The sequence below is a fragment of the Hermetia illucens genome, chromosome 6 (genome assembly GCF_905115235.1).
Source record: "Hermetia illucens chromosome 6, iHerIll2.2.curated.20191125, whole genome shotgun sequence".
Classification (NCBI taxonomy): domain Eukaryota; kingdom Metazoa; phylum Arthropoda; class Insecta; order Diptera; family Stratiomyidae; genus Hermetia; species Hermetia illucens.
In genome coordinates this window covers 99,396,972-99,412,973 of record NC_051854.1, presented here as the reverse complement: position 1 = coordinate 99,412,973, position 16,002 = coordinate 99,396,972, and the positions used below count along the sequence as shown (strand labels likewise).

Here is a 16,002-nt window from a genome sequence, read left to right as displayed (position 1 = left end):
TAAAGCTTCAAATTTAAAAAAAAACGACAGAACTTATTTGTAGGCCTTATATATTTACCTCTTTCCGAGCATTTTTTTTTATTTTCCGGAAGATAGTGGAAAGAACATTGCCTCAAACCTTTCTCTTTTATCTGGGCTTGAAACTAAAACCTATCGATGGGGGGAAGTGAACATCTTCAAAAGATACTGCCGCATATCTTAGCATTGTTCTTGATTGTAAGCAACTTAAAAAACTTTCTATCTCCTGCTCTTTTTTCCGTGGAAGTGTTGAGCAGTGATACATGGTGTGTTCTCGCAAAAACACCTTCTTCGTCTTTTCTATTTCCCTCAGCCTGCATTGAATGAAGACTACTAAGTAGGTAATTGCATTTCAATTTTCCTGACAAAATCCTGGAAAATAACATACCTACTCTCTTCAAAGAGATGTGTTCTTCAAGGCAACACATAACCCATCTATTACGGACTTTTTCTATGGCGTCTGTTTCCTATCATTTGTTCCACTAAGATTGTGCATAAGCGTCATTTGTAGGGCCTGCACTTTGAATTGCTGCGCAGTAAAAATCTCTGCCTCAGTTCTGCCATCGGATAGGTGTTTGGACTGGAATCGGTTCCATGGGGGCACTTTTTGCAAAACAAAGCTTTATTAGAATTGATTCTATGTCTGCCTGTTCGTCTGTCCATCTGTCTGTCACACTCGATTTATTCGGAAACGGGTAAGGTTATTGTCACGGAATTTGGTGCGAGCATGTGGTCTGTGAATCCCTTTAAAAGCAGCAAGTGGCACCATTTTGTGTTGAGTTTAAGGGAGGCTCGGCGTATATGTGAAAGGAGGATATAATATTTTTTTTAATGAATATGGTATGGTCACGTGGGGTATCAAATCAAAAAGCTCGTTTGGTACTTTTCGAAACTGATCCTATTTCTGGTATTGGGTGAAACATAGGAGAATGAGGGATCAAAATGTGTGTCCCAAAAAGTGCAACAGGTCTCGTTCTCAGAGTCTAGGAAATTTCTCACACAAGATGAACACAAACTCTCTTTATCCGAAGCGTCAAGCTTCCGGTATTCCGACTTGTTAAATTTCTAAATCAACATGTACATATTTTTTGAAATTGCCAAACAAATCTGCTTCCTTTGCTAAAAAACTAGACCATATGATTGCGATTTTTTCATCGAATATTATTTTGAAAATCTCTGTGATTTTTATTATATTTGAAGGGCAAATGGAAAACAATTGAAGTTCTCTCATCCTGAATTTTTTTTTTGTTAAGGATATGACGGCAATGGGAGTTCGAGTACTATTTATTGAATATCATTTCATAATAATCGGTTTCGTTGTTTGAATGGTTCGTGATATAATGGAATATAAATTGCTATCGGAAAGACCCCAGGGAGGATACCTTCCTTGCATACTAGAACGAATTATTGATTAAAGTTTGTGCCATCGAACACAAGATGAAATAGGGATGTAGTGATTGTTCTAAAACAAAACAAATGCAGTTGCTGCTGTCAATACCTTAACCTAGATAAATTCCAAACAATTGATTATGAAACCAAGTTCCTCTGCAATATTCATTCTATTTTTTTAATTTCTAGTGATAGGTCTTTCCAATAAGTTAATTTAAAATATTTAGACTAATAATATTTCTTTGTTATCTTTTAATTGCAGTCCAACGAAAGCTGGCGGGATGTTCTCAAATGTAAAGTCTCAAATGACAGGATGGTTAGGAAATGCTTCGATACCATCAATGCCATCTATGCCGGCGATGCCATCAATGCCAGCTATGCCGTCAATTCCATCGATTCCAGGATTGCGAAGAGGTGGCGCTGAAGGTGGTGAGGCAGGTGCTGATGGGTCAGTATTGGGTGAACAAACACAAGGTGGTATTGGTGGAGGTGTTGAAGATGTATCAGGCGTTGGTGGTGGTGATGATGAAGACAAATCGAGGTACATTAGGTATGGGCCTGCATTTAATGACGGAATAAATGGTTTAAACTGAAAGCCAATAATAAAGCCGTATCGGTTTTTCTTACTCTGATTATATCGTTTTAAATTTGTTTTTATGCTGTTCAGCTTTATTTTGTGTTTCTCACGATTGAATTTAAGTTTATAAGACAAAAAAAAAATGATGCAGATCGGGATCAGTTCACTACAGATGAAGCTCTGAATAAGGGCTCAAATTATACATGTTACAACATTAAATCATCTTTAGCTTTTTCTTAAAAATATTGAGAACTGACTTCCCGATTTGCCTCTTAGAAATTTCTTCCTTCAACAATTTGTTGTTTTCCAAGTTTACAAGTTAAAATATTCGTTAATACTAGAACTCTCAGTTACCAAGTTTGTAGAGCTTAAGGGATAATCATATTTTAACAATATTAACAAATAATCTGAACCAACAATAGTTTGTTTATCTTTTATTCTAGAGAAGTTAGTAGCTTAGTAAAATTCAATTTAATTGCAATTTTTTTCCATTGAGAAGAAATATACAATATTTATCAGCATTTATCATTTACAAAGAAACAAAGCAGGATGAATGGCTGCCATTTTAATTCTAGAAGTTCCTTGCATTGATTATACATATTTTGTTTTATTTACTATATAAATAACATTTTATTATTATTGATTCATAAAAAAATTCACTAATTCACTTCTTCACTTTGCACCTTATAAATTAATATTGAAAAAGTTGAAAAGATCTATAAGAAATATTTTTTGATCGCATAGGGACGCTCTATTATAATATACACTTACACAACCAGGGTTCTGATAGGATGAACGTTTCGTTTTGTGAAGAGACCAGACCCAGACTCATCCTATCTTCAGTTTTGACTCCGCACCTTATTTTACCCTATGACTTTTAAGGGGGGGGGGAGTAAGGTCAAATCGTACAAAAAAAGCCATGTTTTTGTGATTTTTTTTCTAACGACACAGTTAAAATTTATTTACTCAACCAATGGTACATTAAAGTATGACATTCGAAGAATGTTTCATCAAATTTTTACAAAGAAATATTAAAAAATACGGCAATGGCAGCAATTGTTCGGACGTGTCTCGAAAAAAAGTTGAATTGCGGTGCCCCTCATAACTTGGTGCTGGATCATCCGAAATCAAAAAATCAAAGTTCATTCGTTAGATAATAGTTTTCCCCAGGTAACGCTGTCGAGTTTTTTTTTTCCCAAATTTTTTTCATTTTTTCGAACACTTTAAAGTGAAAAACACAATTTTGTGGAAAAAAATCGGCTAATTTGTTATTGTAAAATCAAAATTATGAATAAAAAATAAAGGTATAAAAATACTCATAACTTCGTCAATTTTGCTCCAATTGACTTGAAAATTTAACACAATATTCTTCAGATATTACGGATTTCGAAAATAAAAAAAAAATGGAAAAAAAAATTAAATACCTTACCCCCCCCTTAAGGGGTTTCGATGTCTTGCTTGGACTGATGCTCTGAATTCCGGCTCTATGAACTGGTATTTTCTCATTCTGATTTTAACTATTTTGAAAGTGAGCGCACTGGTCTAAATATCATTTAAATATATAAGGAAAGTTACGAAGAATTTGTGCTTTCGGTTGTTTAAATATCTGGGAGTTTTTGTTAATTTGTTAATACTTTCATTTTGTTATCTGTCGTGCTAGGATCGATCAAGTCGGCTCTTGAAATCATCGAAAGCTTTTCTACATATCCTTTTCTGTGAAACACTCTGCTTTTCAGTTTTTGGACCCGTCGAATTGCTATATATCGAAGTAATAAAAACTTGTTGTTTCTTTTCCGTTGGTGTGGGTATTTTATTCTTGCAAAAACCGATATTTCGGGAACCACTTGTTCCCTTCATCAGTGCAAACAAGTTGTTTCCGTTGGTGTGGGTATTTTATTCTTGCAAATACCGATATTTCGGGAACCACTTGTTCTCTTCATCAGTGCAAACAAGTTATTTAATTAATTGAAGTAATAAAAACTTGTTGTTTCTTTTCCGTTGGTGTGGGTATTTTATTCTTGCAAATACCGATATTTCGGGAACCACTTGTTCCCTTCATCAGTGCAAACAGTGCACACCAACGGAAAAGAAACAACAAGTTTGTATTACTTCAATTAATTAATCGTTGGAAACACCGCATAATTTCACTCTGCTATATATCGTTTTTTTCCCAGCTGGTGACTGGACTGCAAGAAGAGACTGATTTTTTTATGTTTAGTTTAAATCCGGAAAAATGTTTAATTTGTAATTACTATGTGCGAACAGCTGCTCTTTCCCGTTCCGTTCCGTTCAATAAAAATCAGATATTTTGTTCATTATATTCATAACATAGTTGTGACCATAATATTCAAATAATTATCAACTTCCATGGATAATAATAAATATTTCGTTTAGCTAGGTTTATTGTACTTCTTGCTTAGAAGAAACTATTTTTCTATTGTACATTCCTCCCAAATTTCCCGTTTGCGCTGAATAATGGTACTTCTATACTATGCTTTTATGTTTGCATTTAAGTGTTCCAAAGATTTAAAATGGGGTGAAAAAAAAGGAATCGGTTAGAAGTAATTATTTTTTTTTTCTCCAATTTCTTGTTGATTCCATGATCTTTATACTGTTTTATGGTTAATCGCTTTCGGTCCGTTCTAGATCTAAATAATATGGGACTTTGTCGCCTCCAAACGCTGGAAAATATATTGCACAAGAGAAGCCAAATTTCTCCTACAAAAAAAATTGACATGAGGGTGGGTTAGAAATCCTATGCTTGTTTCTCTAATCCTTGGTTGGATATACTCTTTCAAAAGCCCTGTTTTAGCAATGGTTCCACCCGGTACCCGTAGTCAATTTAAGGGGGTCATCCCGTGTGAAGGCCGTTTTTTTGCCTTTCTTTGAAAAATTATTTTGAAGGACTGGATAAAGATAGAAACGTGATTTTTTCACCACATGTTTATTGACATCTCTAGTATATGTGATAAATTTTTCAGCTTGATTTCGTAGCTAATTTTCGGAATAGGTGTTAATTTATGCACCCATCTCCAAAAAAAGGTGTTTTTCTGTTGCCACGCTGGAGGGCGCTGTGTTCATCTGAGGGAAAAAAAACTAAACGGCATTTTAATGTGGACAATATTCCACGGTCCGCAAACTAGGATAATTAGAAAATATTAAAAGGTAAATTTTTGGTGGGCTTTTAAACTTAATTTTTTGGATTTTGGTGTTTTTTTACGGCTTTTTTTATGAATAAAAAAAACTACCCGTCCGATTGCAATTATCCTAGTTTGCGGACCGTAGAAATATGTACTAAAGAATCCGTGAAAATTTCAAAGAATTTGGTTGGACAGATTTCGAGCTATGGTGGCAGCCGATTTTCAAGATGCAGTTTCGAGAAAAACGCATTTGAAAATTTAAATGTGATTATCAACAGTAAAATTTCACCATTAATCTGCTATACCTGGTCCATAGAGATCACCCTCCGTTTCTTCAAAAAGTCTGGTAAGGCTGATTGTTGCTCTCTGGTGTCAATTGTGGCTCTTTTAGCGAGGTCAGTCGATCGTCGTTCGGACCGCCAAATTCGCACTTCATTACGGCGGTCGGCATAAACCTGACATATGTGACCAACTTGACATCCCATTGTCACTAGGATTTGAGAATGCCATTGAATCCTTCATTGAAAATAATTACAGCCAGAAAAGTGGCTATTTCTACTACCTTGGCACCAGAATGAAGGTGTTTAGGAGCGAAAGTTCAGATCAATGCATTTAACGACTCATTGTTATTCTGGGTCTCTGCTCCTAAACATCTGTTCAAAAGATCATCTCGTGACAAATCTTCGTAGATTGGTTTGATGACTGTTTGAACTTCTTTAGTCGAAGGTGCCTTCTCGTGGTGGAAACTATCCAGTTCTCCTTTAAATTGCGCTTTGCGCCATTTGCACCAACTGTCCTCGCCTTTCGTCTGTAGAACATTTATGAAAGAAAGTTGCCCAAATTTCTTGCTTCATTCCTTCTATCGAATTTGCGTGTCGACGAATAGCTAGCCCAGAAAATGTAGTGAGGTCCTTATCAGTAAGTTTTCCAGCCCCTTTTCCACCAATGCCTTTGTGATTCTTCTTTGCATTTCTAAACCGCGTTCCCATTCTTTTCTCGACATGTCCTACGTATTCCTTTTTTACTACAACATATATTTTATTATTTGCAGAAATTTGCAGAAATACCGGAGAAAACTCCAGCAAAATCCAATATACAATATACAAAACTTGTCGCAATTGGAACATCCACGTTCATGCTTGCTAAAAGTTTCTTTGCTGATGTTGATGCGAAGTCACTTTTCTTCTCTGATAACTATCGATTCCCATGAAATACTCGTTTTTTAGTGCGAGCATGACGTTGAACGTTGAAGCGATCTCCCTTCGTACGATCCATTTAAATAAATCACTGAATACATAAACAGCACAATACTTACAACAAAATATAACTGAGTATAACTTGAACGCCTTTCAGTGCTCACTCTAGACTGGATTATCCTTTTTATTCGAAACAGCAAATAAGTTTAGACAATTGATTGGTTTTCCATCTTTTTATATTCATACCTGTGTTCGAATTTATAAGGCTCAGGTAAAAAACTAACAGGTAAAAAAAGATTCGATGCTCTTTCTCATCGAGTACTCTAGCCGCGGCTGCAAACTCCTTACCTGTTTAACCCTGTAATTTCTGAAGGACTCGGAATATCGGAAAATCCCTTTGCCCACATATTCTCCACTATATATAGATACAATTCATGCAAAAAAAAATCGATTTCTCCAGCCCGACACACGGGATGACCCCCTTAATTCTTAGTAGTTTTCTCGGTAATTTCATTGAACTAATCCCAAAATTAAACATAACAAAACTATTGTGAAACGTTTGTGTTCAGAGATCAAATACTACTCACCCAATAAACCATAAAATTTGAACATTCAATCACCCGGATTCAGTGCAATGTCCAAGAGCTAAGAAATCGTGGTGGTTTATTTGCATATGCAACCACTCAATAGAAAACAATAGTAGTATGTACATAACATATATCTAAGATATTTTGCAGATGATATTTTTATGAGAAAGACAAATTTTAAGGGAACACAAAACAAATAAATATAATCTAAACATCTTACACTTTGCCCGTAACTAATTTTTAATTTCTATTTAATAAACAAAACACAGAAAGTGTAACATCATTTTCTTATGATTTTAATTCAAAATCAGCCATTTACACTGATTCTAGTTGATTTACATTACGGAATAAATACGTTTATTCGGTATTATTATTGTGATCGGAATTATCTATGATTATCCACTTTTGAAATCATGAAATCACTTTAAAATATGAAGATCTACTTTACATTTTCAACATTATAGCTTAATCGACAATCCCAGTAGTTGTCATATTTGGAAAAAAAAAAAATTAATTGCAAAAAACCATAACAGAATTCCATCATTTATGTACGGCCCATCAAAAACCATAACTCATTCTAGTAATGTAGAAATTTAATGTGTAAAAATCTCCCTTCTTTATTGAATTGTAAACGATATTATTTCATAAATGTTTTACTTTCCATAATTTAGAAAAAAAAATTGTTAGTAATATTTTATTTTTTGAGTAAGCTATTATTTGTTATGGTTTCGTTCAAAGTTCCTTCAAGCCACTTTTCGCCAGCTTTTAATTTACGATAGCATTTGTATTTATATAATCTGATTCTGCGTGAAATACTATCCAACTCTATTGCACTATTTTTAATTTGAAAACAATTTTGCATGTCTTAATATTTAGTAGAAAATAACATAATTTCCTTTCTTCATAGCATCATAAAGTTACTTAAACATTTTTGGATATAAATCTTCCCAAGCGCCAAATAATTGATTCAATTACAAAAAGTCATCATGTTTCCAATCCGTTACTGATGAAGCCTCAAAATTACAAAAAAAAAATGAGATAATCCGCTGACATTCTGTTTTTATTCAATTCTTCTACACTTTTACCAATTGTCAAGTCTACCAATAATAGCGAAATAACGTGTCTACTTGGGAACAGAATCATCCCCCATTCTTTTTGAAATCCTCTCATCTTGTGAACAAACGTGAATGGTCCCTGTCCCAATATATTCTTGTGTGTGAAGCTTTTCCTTCTTTTTCGCAGATTAATGAGGGCTTTTTCAGGATTAAGAGCACGTACTAAATTAATTATTCGGTTTTCGTCTATCATCTCCTCATATTACATGCACTATATGTGTGTGGGGGCTATATGGAACATACGCAATATTATGAGATATTATCATTGAAAACAATGGGGGGTATTGATTTTCTCCATTCGAAGGCAATGTCGTTATGTGAAGATTCCTGACGATACGGAAGAGCTAAGATTCTGTATTGGGGTCAAGTTTTCATTGTAGATGATATTACTTTCAGAGATGGTTGAGTTCAATGGCATTATATAGGACAGGCACTTGGATGCAGATTGTATAATTCACGTATGGTGGAAAGTTGAGAATGGAAGAGAAGGGATATTACGGAACAAGCTATATGTAAAATCCCCGGATTATATAAAATCAATTCACTTAAACAAAATAACTACCATTATGTTCTTCACTTGTTCCGTCAAATTGTACAATATATATATATATATAAACTTGCGGTATGCTCCAATCGCATCCGTAGGTATCATAAAAGGTTTCAGCGAAGGACAGACAACACCTTGTTCTTCCAGAACCAACGGGGATTCTACAAAAATCTCACCAACTCAAGTCGGGAAAGCAACCTCGATCTGGATCAGGCAGAAGACTTCTGGAGAAGTGTTTGGAGCGAATCCAGCCGTTGCAATTTAGAAGCAGCGTGGCTCCCACATCTTATGCGTTCATGCGAGGCCCCCCCCCCCGAAATGAGCATGCCTGACGTAACTGAAGTCGACGTTGAAGCAGCCCTTGACAAGGCAGGTAACTGGAAGGCGCCAGGAGTTGACAAGATTCACAAGTTCTGGCTGAAGCGGTTCAAGAGCACTCACAGGATATTGGCAAATCAATTTAATCAGATGATTGCCGATCCTGATTTAGTTCCACCATTTTTCACCAAGGGGATAACTTTCCTCATCTCCAAGGAACAGGGTGTCTCTTGCCCTTCAAAATGTCGACCAATTACTTGTCTTCCTACCATCTACAAGGTTTTCACTTCAGTTCTGTGCGCGAACATCTCAAAACATCTTGATGTTCATAAATTGATAGCTGAGGAGCAAAAAGGATGCGCAAAAGGCTCCCGAGGCTGCAAAGAACAGCTTATAATCGATACGGTAGCTGTAAAGTAGGCTGTCCATCAGAAACGAAATATCTCGACAGCCTACATCGATTATAAATCAGCCTTTGACTCCATATCACATTCGTGGTTACTACAAGTGTTACGCTTGTATAAAATCAACCCGAATGTCGTTCTTCTTCTGAGGACATTAATGAAGAATTGGAGCACGAAGCTATCGGTATCCTCACAAACATCAGGAGAGATACCAATCAGGCGTGGCATTTTCCAAGGCGACTCTCTAAGCCCACTGTGGTTTTGTTTGGCTTTGAATCCGCTATCCCATCTTTTGCATGAAAGCAAATACGGGTTCCAAGTCAAGCATGGCATATTGTCGAAATGTACATTAAGCCATTTGATGTACATTGACGACATCAAACTGTATGCCAAAGACGAGAACCAACTTCGCTCCTTGCTGGACATCACCATCCAGTTTAGCAGGGATATCGGCATGCAGTTGGGTTTGGAGAAATGTCGCATAAAAACAATTGTTCGGGGAAAACACACCGACAACGAAGGATACAGCCAAAATAACATCCGAATTGAGGGCATGGATTCGGACGACGTGTACAAATACCTCGGCATATTGCAAGCAACAACACCTGCTGTGGCAATAATCAAATCTAAGTTGCTGGGGGAATTTGAACGGCGTCTGGATCTTGTCCTTAAAACTGAGCTGTACGGAAAAATAAGATCATGGCAATCAACACCTTCGCCATTCCCGTCCTTCTATACACTTTCGGTGTGATACAGTGGAGTAATACTGATTTAGAATCTGTCAATAGACGGGTAAGGGTAGTTCTTGCAAACAACAACATGCACAATAGAGCTGCCGAAAAATTGAGGATCACTATCCCACGTCATCAGGGAGGAAGGGGGGGTACTTGATTTAAAAACGTTGCACTACAATCAAGTGCATTCTCTTCGTGAGTTTTTCTATGAGAAACAATCCTCTAGCCAAATACATCAGGCTACCGTCATGGCAGATAATAAATTATCTCCTTTGAACTTGAGAAGCAGAGAATGGGATCCCATGTCGAATGTTACTTCAGTCCAACAGAAGATCGACATGTGGAAAGAGAAACCCATTCACGGTGGTCATATAAAAAATTTGTTGTTGTCAGGCATTGACATCGAAGCCTCCAACAAATGGTTGACAAATGGTGTACTTTTCTATGAGACCGAAGTGTTCCTAACTTCAATTCAGGATGCTTCGCTCCCAACAAAAAATTATAAACGGTACATTCTTCATGACTCCTCAATCACCAACTCCAGTTGTAGGTTATGCAACTGTGAAGAGGAGACCATCCAGCACATAACATCTGCGTGCAGGATGTTGAGCAGTATCGAGTACACCAATCGTCATAACTCCGTCTGCAAGATTATCCATCAAAACCTTGCGTTGAAGTATAACTTAGTGGCAACCTACCATCCTTACTATAAGTATACTCTGCAGAGAATCTTGGAAAATGATCGGGTCAAACTACTGTGGGATCACACTATTGCCACCGACCGCAGTGTTAATCATAACAGACCCGATCTAGTTCTGCTTCTGAAGGAAGAACGAGCGTGCTTTATAATCGATGTAGCCGTACCGTTGGACCGGAACACTGTTGAAAAACAGCACGAAAAAATCCGGAACTACGGCCCCTTGGCAGACGATCTGAAGCAGACTTGGAGACTACAAAAGATCGAAGTAGTCCCAGTGATAATTTCAGCGACGGGATTAGTCCCGCAGAACTTACATAAAGCGCTGAAAACGCTCGATCTTAGGGCTGGACTATACATGGAGATGCAAAAAGCGGTTATCCTTGCAACCTGTGCTATAGTCCGAAGAGTCCTGTCCGGTAACAATCTGACGTAATGGGTTTCAGTCTTGATCCGCACTGTCTTCAATATAAGATCCATGTCTCTGTAGTGTAGAACCTCCGCGTCATTGGCTGAAGTGTTTGCGACAATCGGGATGTAGCAATACATTTTCGCATGGTCGCACACACTTTGCGTTAAAACGCATCATCGCTGTGATGCGGGCCTTTGGATGTTGCCTTCAGCCCATCCTTAGGTTGGTCGCCCCTCGGTCCGGTTGGGCGAGAAGAGGGTCCGTGGGCTTTTTTAACTATATATGTTTCAATTTCTGTAAAACCAGTAAGTGTTGGCTAGGTTAGAACTTCTCAGGGAGTTTGTAGTTCATTTCAACTGCCCCGTGTCATTCGTGGACAGATGCATTTGTGAATTATGTTTCGAATATACTGGTTTGAGCTAATATTCCTTTTTGACGCAAACTTGTGGAATAATTATGTTATTCTCATACAACCATGTGGAAAAAAATATTCAAGCAGAAGAGTCCCAACTTGATGTGATTCTCAACCCGAAAATGTAGTTTCAATGTTTATACAACACTACAAATGACGCTATTAACCGAAAGGAAGAGTGCATTGATCCGTTCGTCAGCGCTGCTTATTTTATTTGGTTGAGTTTCATCAACTGTACCTAGGTTTAGGCCTCTGATTAGAGCTTTCAATTTCTTTATGTTGTACTTTCTTATTGATCGTGATACTAACATTTGACTAAGTGTTTCACGACTCTCGAACTACTAACAATCGAAACTTTTCTTCACTAACTTTATAGTGATCTATTTGTCGGCTCCACTGGGATAGAGAGTCATGAAAATGCCAGCAATAACATTGGCACCAATTTGTGAATATGTTGTTCCTGTCTTGTGAAATATCGAAATTTCTTGAAAATAATAGTTGCCGCGAGAATCCAATTGGATCAGGGTATTGATGCGTGTTAGAGCACTTCATTCAAGATCTTAACGATACACTACAAGGCTATAGTACATTGAAGGAGATAATGTGTGATTTGACTTAGGTACTAATTCTCACTGGTATCAGATATGCAGTCGCGAAAAAAATTCCTCTGCTACTAGTGAGATTTAAACTGTGATCTTCCGCACAGCCTAGCGCTCTAATCACTGAGCCTTCCGGATCTTAAGATTTCAAATTTCATGCTGAAATGCAGCATTTTGTGTATGTGTTTGTTTTAAAGTTCTTTTCCTAAAGTGTCGGTAATCTACTCTGATTAATCGTTACGCTGCTTCAACAAGCGTGCCACATCTCCAGTGGAGTCTGCATCTTTGCTAATATCCGAATATTGTCTGATTTCCAGGAGATGTGATTGCGTTTTATTTTTAAAGGTTTTGTGATAAACAAACTCAACTCAATTAGAGAGTAACCTTCCCTCTTTTTATTCACGGATTCCTTGTTTTGACTTAAGCAAGCAACTTTTTAAAAAATATGACAGACGATTTTACCCAGAGCGGAGGCAAATCGTCAGACAATGAACTCCTTTAAATTCAAACTAAGAGTGCAGCCTTATGGACCATAATATTGAATATGACACTCGAAAGCTTGGCGAAAGTCCTATTATCAATGTTATAATGGATCAAAATTGTCTTTGTCGCCTAACTTTGCTACACTCTAAGGTGTCATATATGCATAGAATGTATTATGGTACATTAAAGTGAGCAATCGAACGTACAAATGGAAGTAAAACACAAAAACGTTCATACTTAAAGCAACGAAATCCCGTTCCTGATTGGCTGGTTTTAGTGTCCCTTTTGGTGATAAATCTTCATAAATTTGGCTGCGTTATATCCCCTTAGCTAACTTAGGCTGCACTGTTTTTTCTCCTGCCTATATTTTATCAACTTTAATGCTATTTGTGAAATTTTTCCAAAAGTAAAATCTTTTATTTTTTCTTTGTCATGCTTTGATGTATCGTTTCATTTCTAGAATGCGTATGTTAGTTGTAGAGTATAACCAGATTTTAGTAGTTGGATGTTTCTGTTGTTCGAAAGTGGCTGGTTCAATTGGTTATAAAAATTTGTTTTCTGTCAACAGTGCTACGGAAGGAGCTGACTCACGTCCGATATCAGGTGGAGGAACCCCAACTGAAGATCAAGCTGGGCAAATTGGGAATGGTAATGTACTTAATATACTCTTGTAGTATCGTCTAATAAAAATTGCTTCTTTTTTAAATTATAGTAACCACAAAAGTCACTCAAGGTGCCAAAACATTTGGATCATTCTTATATTCTGCTGTAAATAAAGCTGGAGCTAAAATAAAGGAAACTGTTAAGGATAATGTAAGTTATTTATTGTTCCAAGTCCCCCTTATTGCTCCCCAGATACCTTCAGTATGCATATTAGGTCATGATCAACTGAATCCCGCTCATCATAGAAATTCCTACCATAACTCCAATTCATTCGATTACACCCAACCGATTATCGCATGTTTTTACTTCGAAACTCCATTACCCATTCTCATTGAAGCTTGAGACCGTAGTTTGTTTCAAAGTTTTCCAGAACATTTATCGTTCATAAACCAAGAAAATAACTTTCATTCACATTCGCACCTAAACTTTTGCCTGGACTTGCAAGAGTAAATTGTTTTATAACCCTAAAATTCAATCATCCTTTCAAGAGAAATATCCAAGGAAGTATACATATATAATCAAAGTGAGTTTTCAACGTTATTTTAATTAAAGTGAAAATCCCGTCTTCATGCTATCCTTACGCAAATCACGATGAAGTATGTTGGTATGCACGATTATCAACTAAATTCGCAAGGCACCCATTAATTTCCATTAATTTTGGCTGGTGAAATTTCCACGCCATTAGGTTCTGCTAATTTGTTGATAATATTTCGGCATTTTATCATAAAACTGCGTCTATCCCGAAATGTATCCTTCCCTGACCTAGTACGCTTCCCAATTTGACTTCATTGTTGTTGGGGATTGCCTTTAACAAAACGTTAGTGTGGTTTGAGAGAATATCGAGAAGAAGTTTTATGTTCTTGATTTTCAACCAAATTAAGTGGGTTATGTCGTAAAGTTTGAAACCCAAAAAGTTGTTGGCTTGGTCGGATGTTTATTTGGCTGAGAGTGTTGCCCGGTTGCTTGATGAACGTGCCATTTTTTCTACCAGTGGTTTTGATTCACTTGCATACAACAAAGCGCGAGGTCTTAAAAAGTAAGGTTCAAAGTTCTTGCCCTTATTAATTATTCATAGTTTCTGTAGAATCGAAATAGAACAACATTTTTATCTCCCATTCGAATTAAAGAGCATCGTTGATTTTTACCCTCTCATAAATTATCCAAACATGATTGGGCAACGTTTGTAACACTAAACACTCCTAATATATTCTCCCTATTACACATTTTTAATGGGAAACATGAGCTTTGAATCTTTTTTATGATTATGTGATATGCATTTTTATTACCTTTCATACTGAGCCAGCTCGCTGCTCAGCTTCTTTTTATTCCTATATTGAAGAAGCAATACGATATCCTTACTTGTAATATGAATGCTTGCGATGAGGGGTCAGGGTGCTATGCAAATAGACCTGCTTTTATGATCACCTATTGACGTTGCGGAAACATTCACCTCTTCTCTAGCAGGACATAACCTGTTTAGATTTTATGAAGTCTGCAAGATTACTGTATTTTTATTCGATATAAAAATAATTGTGTCTATAAATCGTTTATAAATTCACTGCATCGATTTTGTAAAAGACTCTTTTCAGTCAACATGCAATATTTTCATATTCCTCCTTAGACTATTCTCAGTGAATTCAATAAAGAGCAAGATGCGTTCATCAAAGGGCAAGCTAACAGATCTGATGCTGGTGTGGCACCTTGGATTGGCCACAATAACGAGGAGAAAGTCAAAGAAGAAATTTTGGGATTATCACAGGATCGTCGTAATTTCGTGCGAGCACCTCCTGCCGGAGTTGATTTCCAATTCGACTATGATCAGTCATATCCAGTGGCGTTAGCTATTATGACAGAAGATAAAGAACTTGAAAAGATGCGTTTCGAGTTAGTTCCAAAAATGTAAGTATAAATTTGTAGATGTATTTCAATGAGCGCTTAGAGTAAATATGGAAAAGGTGAGATTTGTCCACCAAAGGAATTGCCATAGGGGGAACCAAGTAACCAATCTGACACCTTGGTAACATTTTTAATCTACTTCAATAGAAAATCCCATAAAGGTAAGGTAATCGGGAAACCCGTTCACACTGATCTACTTCGACTGTGTTTAGCCTTTATACAAATAATTTTTCAACCAGAAATTGCTGATTGAAGTAGGAAGGAATAGGCAGTCTCACATATCGCAATGCTATGAATTCATTTTCTCTAGGAGATCTAAATTATGAAATAAAGTCCTTGCGTAGGAGAATGCTGGCAGCCTAATATGACAATTGTTGCTAAGTACCACTGGGCCTCATTTTCCTCAAGTCCTTGCTCTGAACAATATCATTCGGGACTCGATTCTTTATCATCAAGCTCGACGATTTCTATCCTTCTTTTTCATGCTTAGTCGCTCCTAATACCACATCGTGAAGGAAGGTCCGTCCTTTAATCCCATTTCAGTATCATCTTCACTCCATTACCATGTTTCGTTATTTAACCTCATTGTCCCCCTTTGAAAGGTCAAATTTTCCATTGATACATCTTGATTCCTTGTTTATTTTATTATCCTTCTCTTTTTTAGAATGAGCCAGAGGCACCGAGGGAATGAATTTAAAATTGAAAAAAGGTGTTGATTTTCAATTCATCAGTGTGATTTTTAGTTTGGCAATTCATTTTATTTGCTTCGCCGACACTCGAATGACTTTTTAAATATACAAGGTATCTTCAGTAAA

At 36.7% G+C, this 16,002-nt stretch overlaps 1 protein-coding gene across 9 annotated transcripts in view; it reads left to right on the top strand.

Annotated features, from left to right (window-relative positions):
• LOC119658911 (synapse-associated protein of 47 kDa) overlaps positions 1 to 16,002 on the top strand; it is a 96,232-nt gene that overhangs the window by 36,062 nt on the left and 44,168 nt on the right. For 7 of the 9 annotated variants that reach the window (XR_005250302.1, XR_005250301.1, XM_038066725.1 and 4 more), the window contains exons 2-5: positions 1,670 to 1,957; positions 13,197 to 13,276; positions 13,341 to 13,441; positions 14,913 to 15,190. Coding sequence is in view for 7 of the 9 variants with exons in the window: in XM_038066725.1 (XP_037922653.1) it covers positions 1,670 to 1,957; positions 13,197 to 13,276; positions 13,341 to 13,441; positions 14,913 to 15,190 (747 nt within the window). In the remaining 2 variants the exon portion in view is untranslated. The remainder of the gene's footprint in view (positions 1 to 1,669; positions 1,958 to 13,196; positions 13,277 to 13,340; positions 13,442 to 14,912; positions 15,191 to 16,002) is intronic. The other 2 variants (XM_038066723.1, XM_038066722.1) reach the window with 2 other exon arrangements.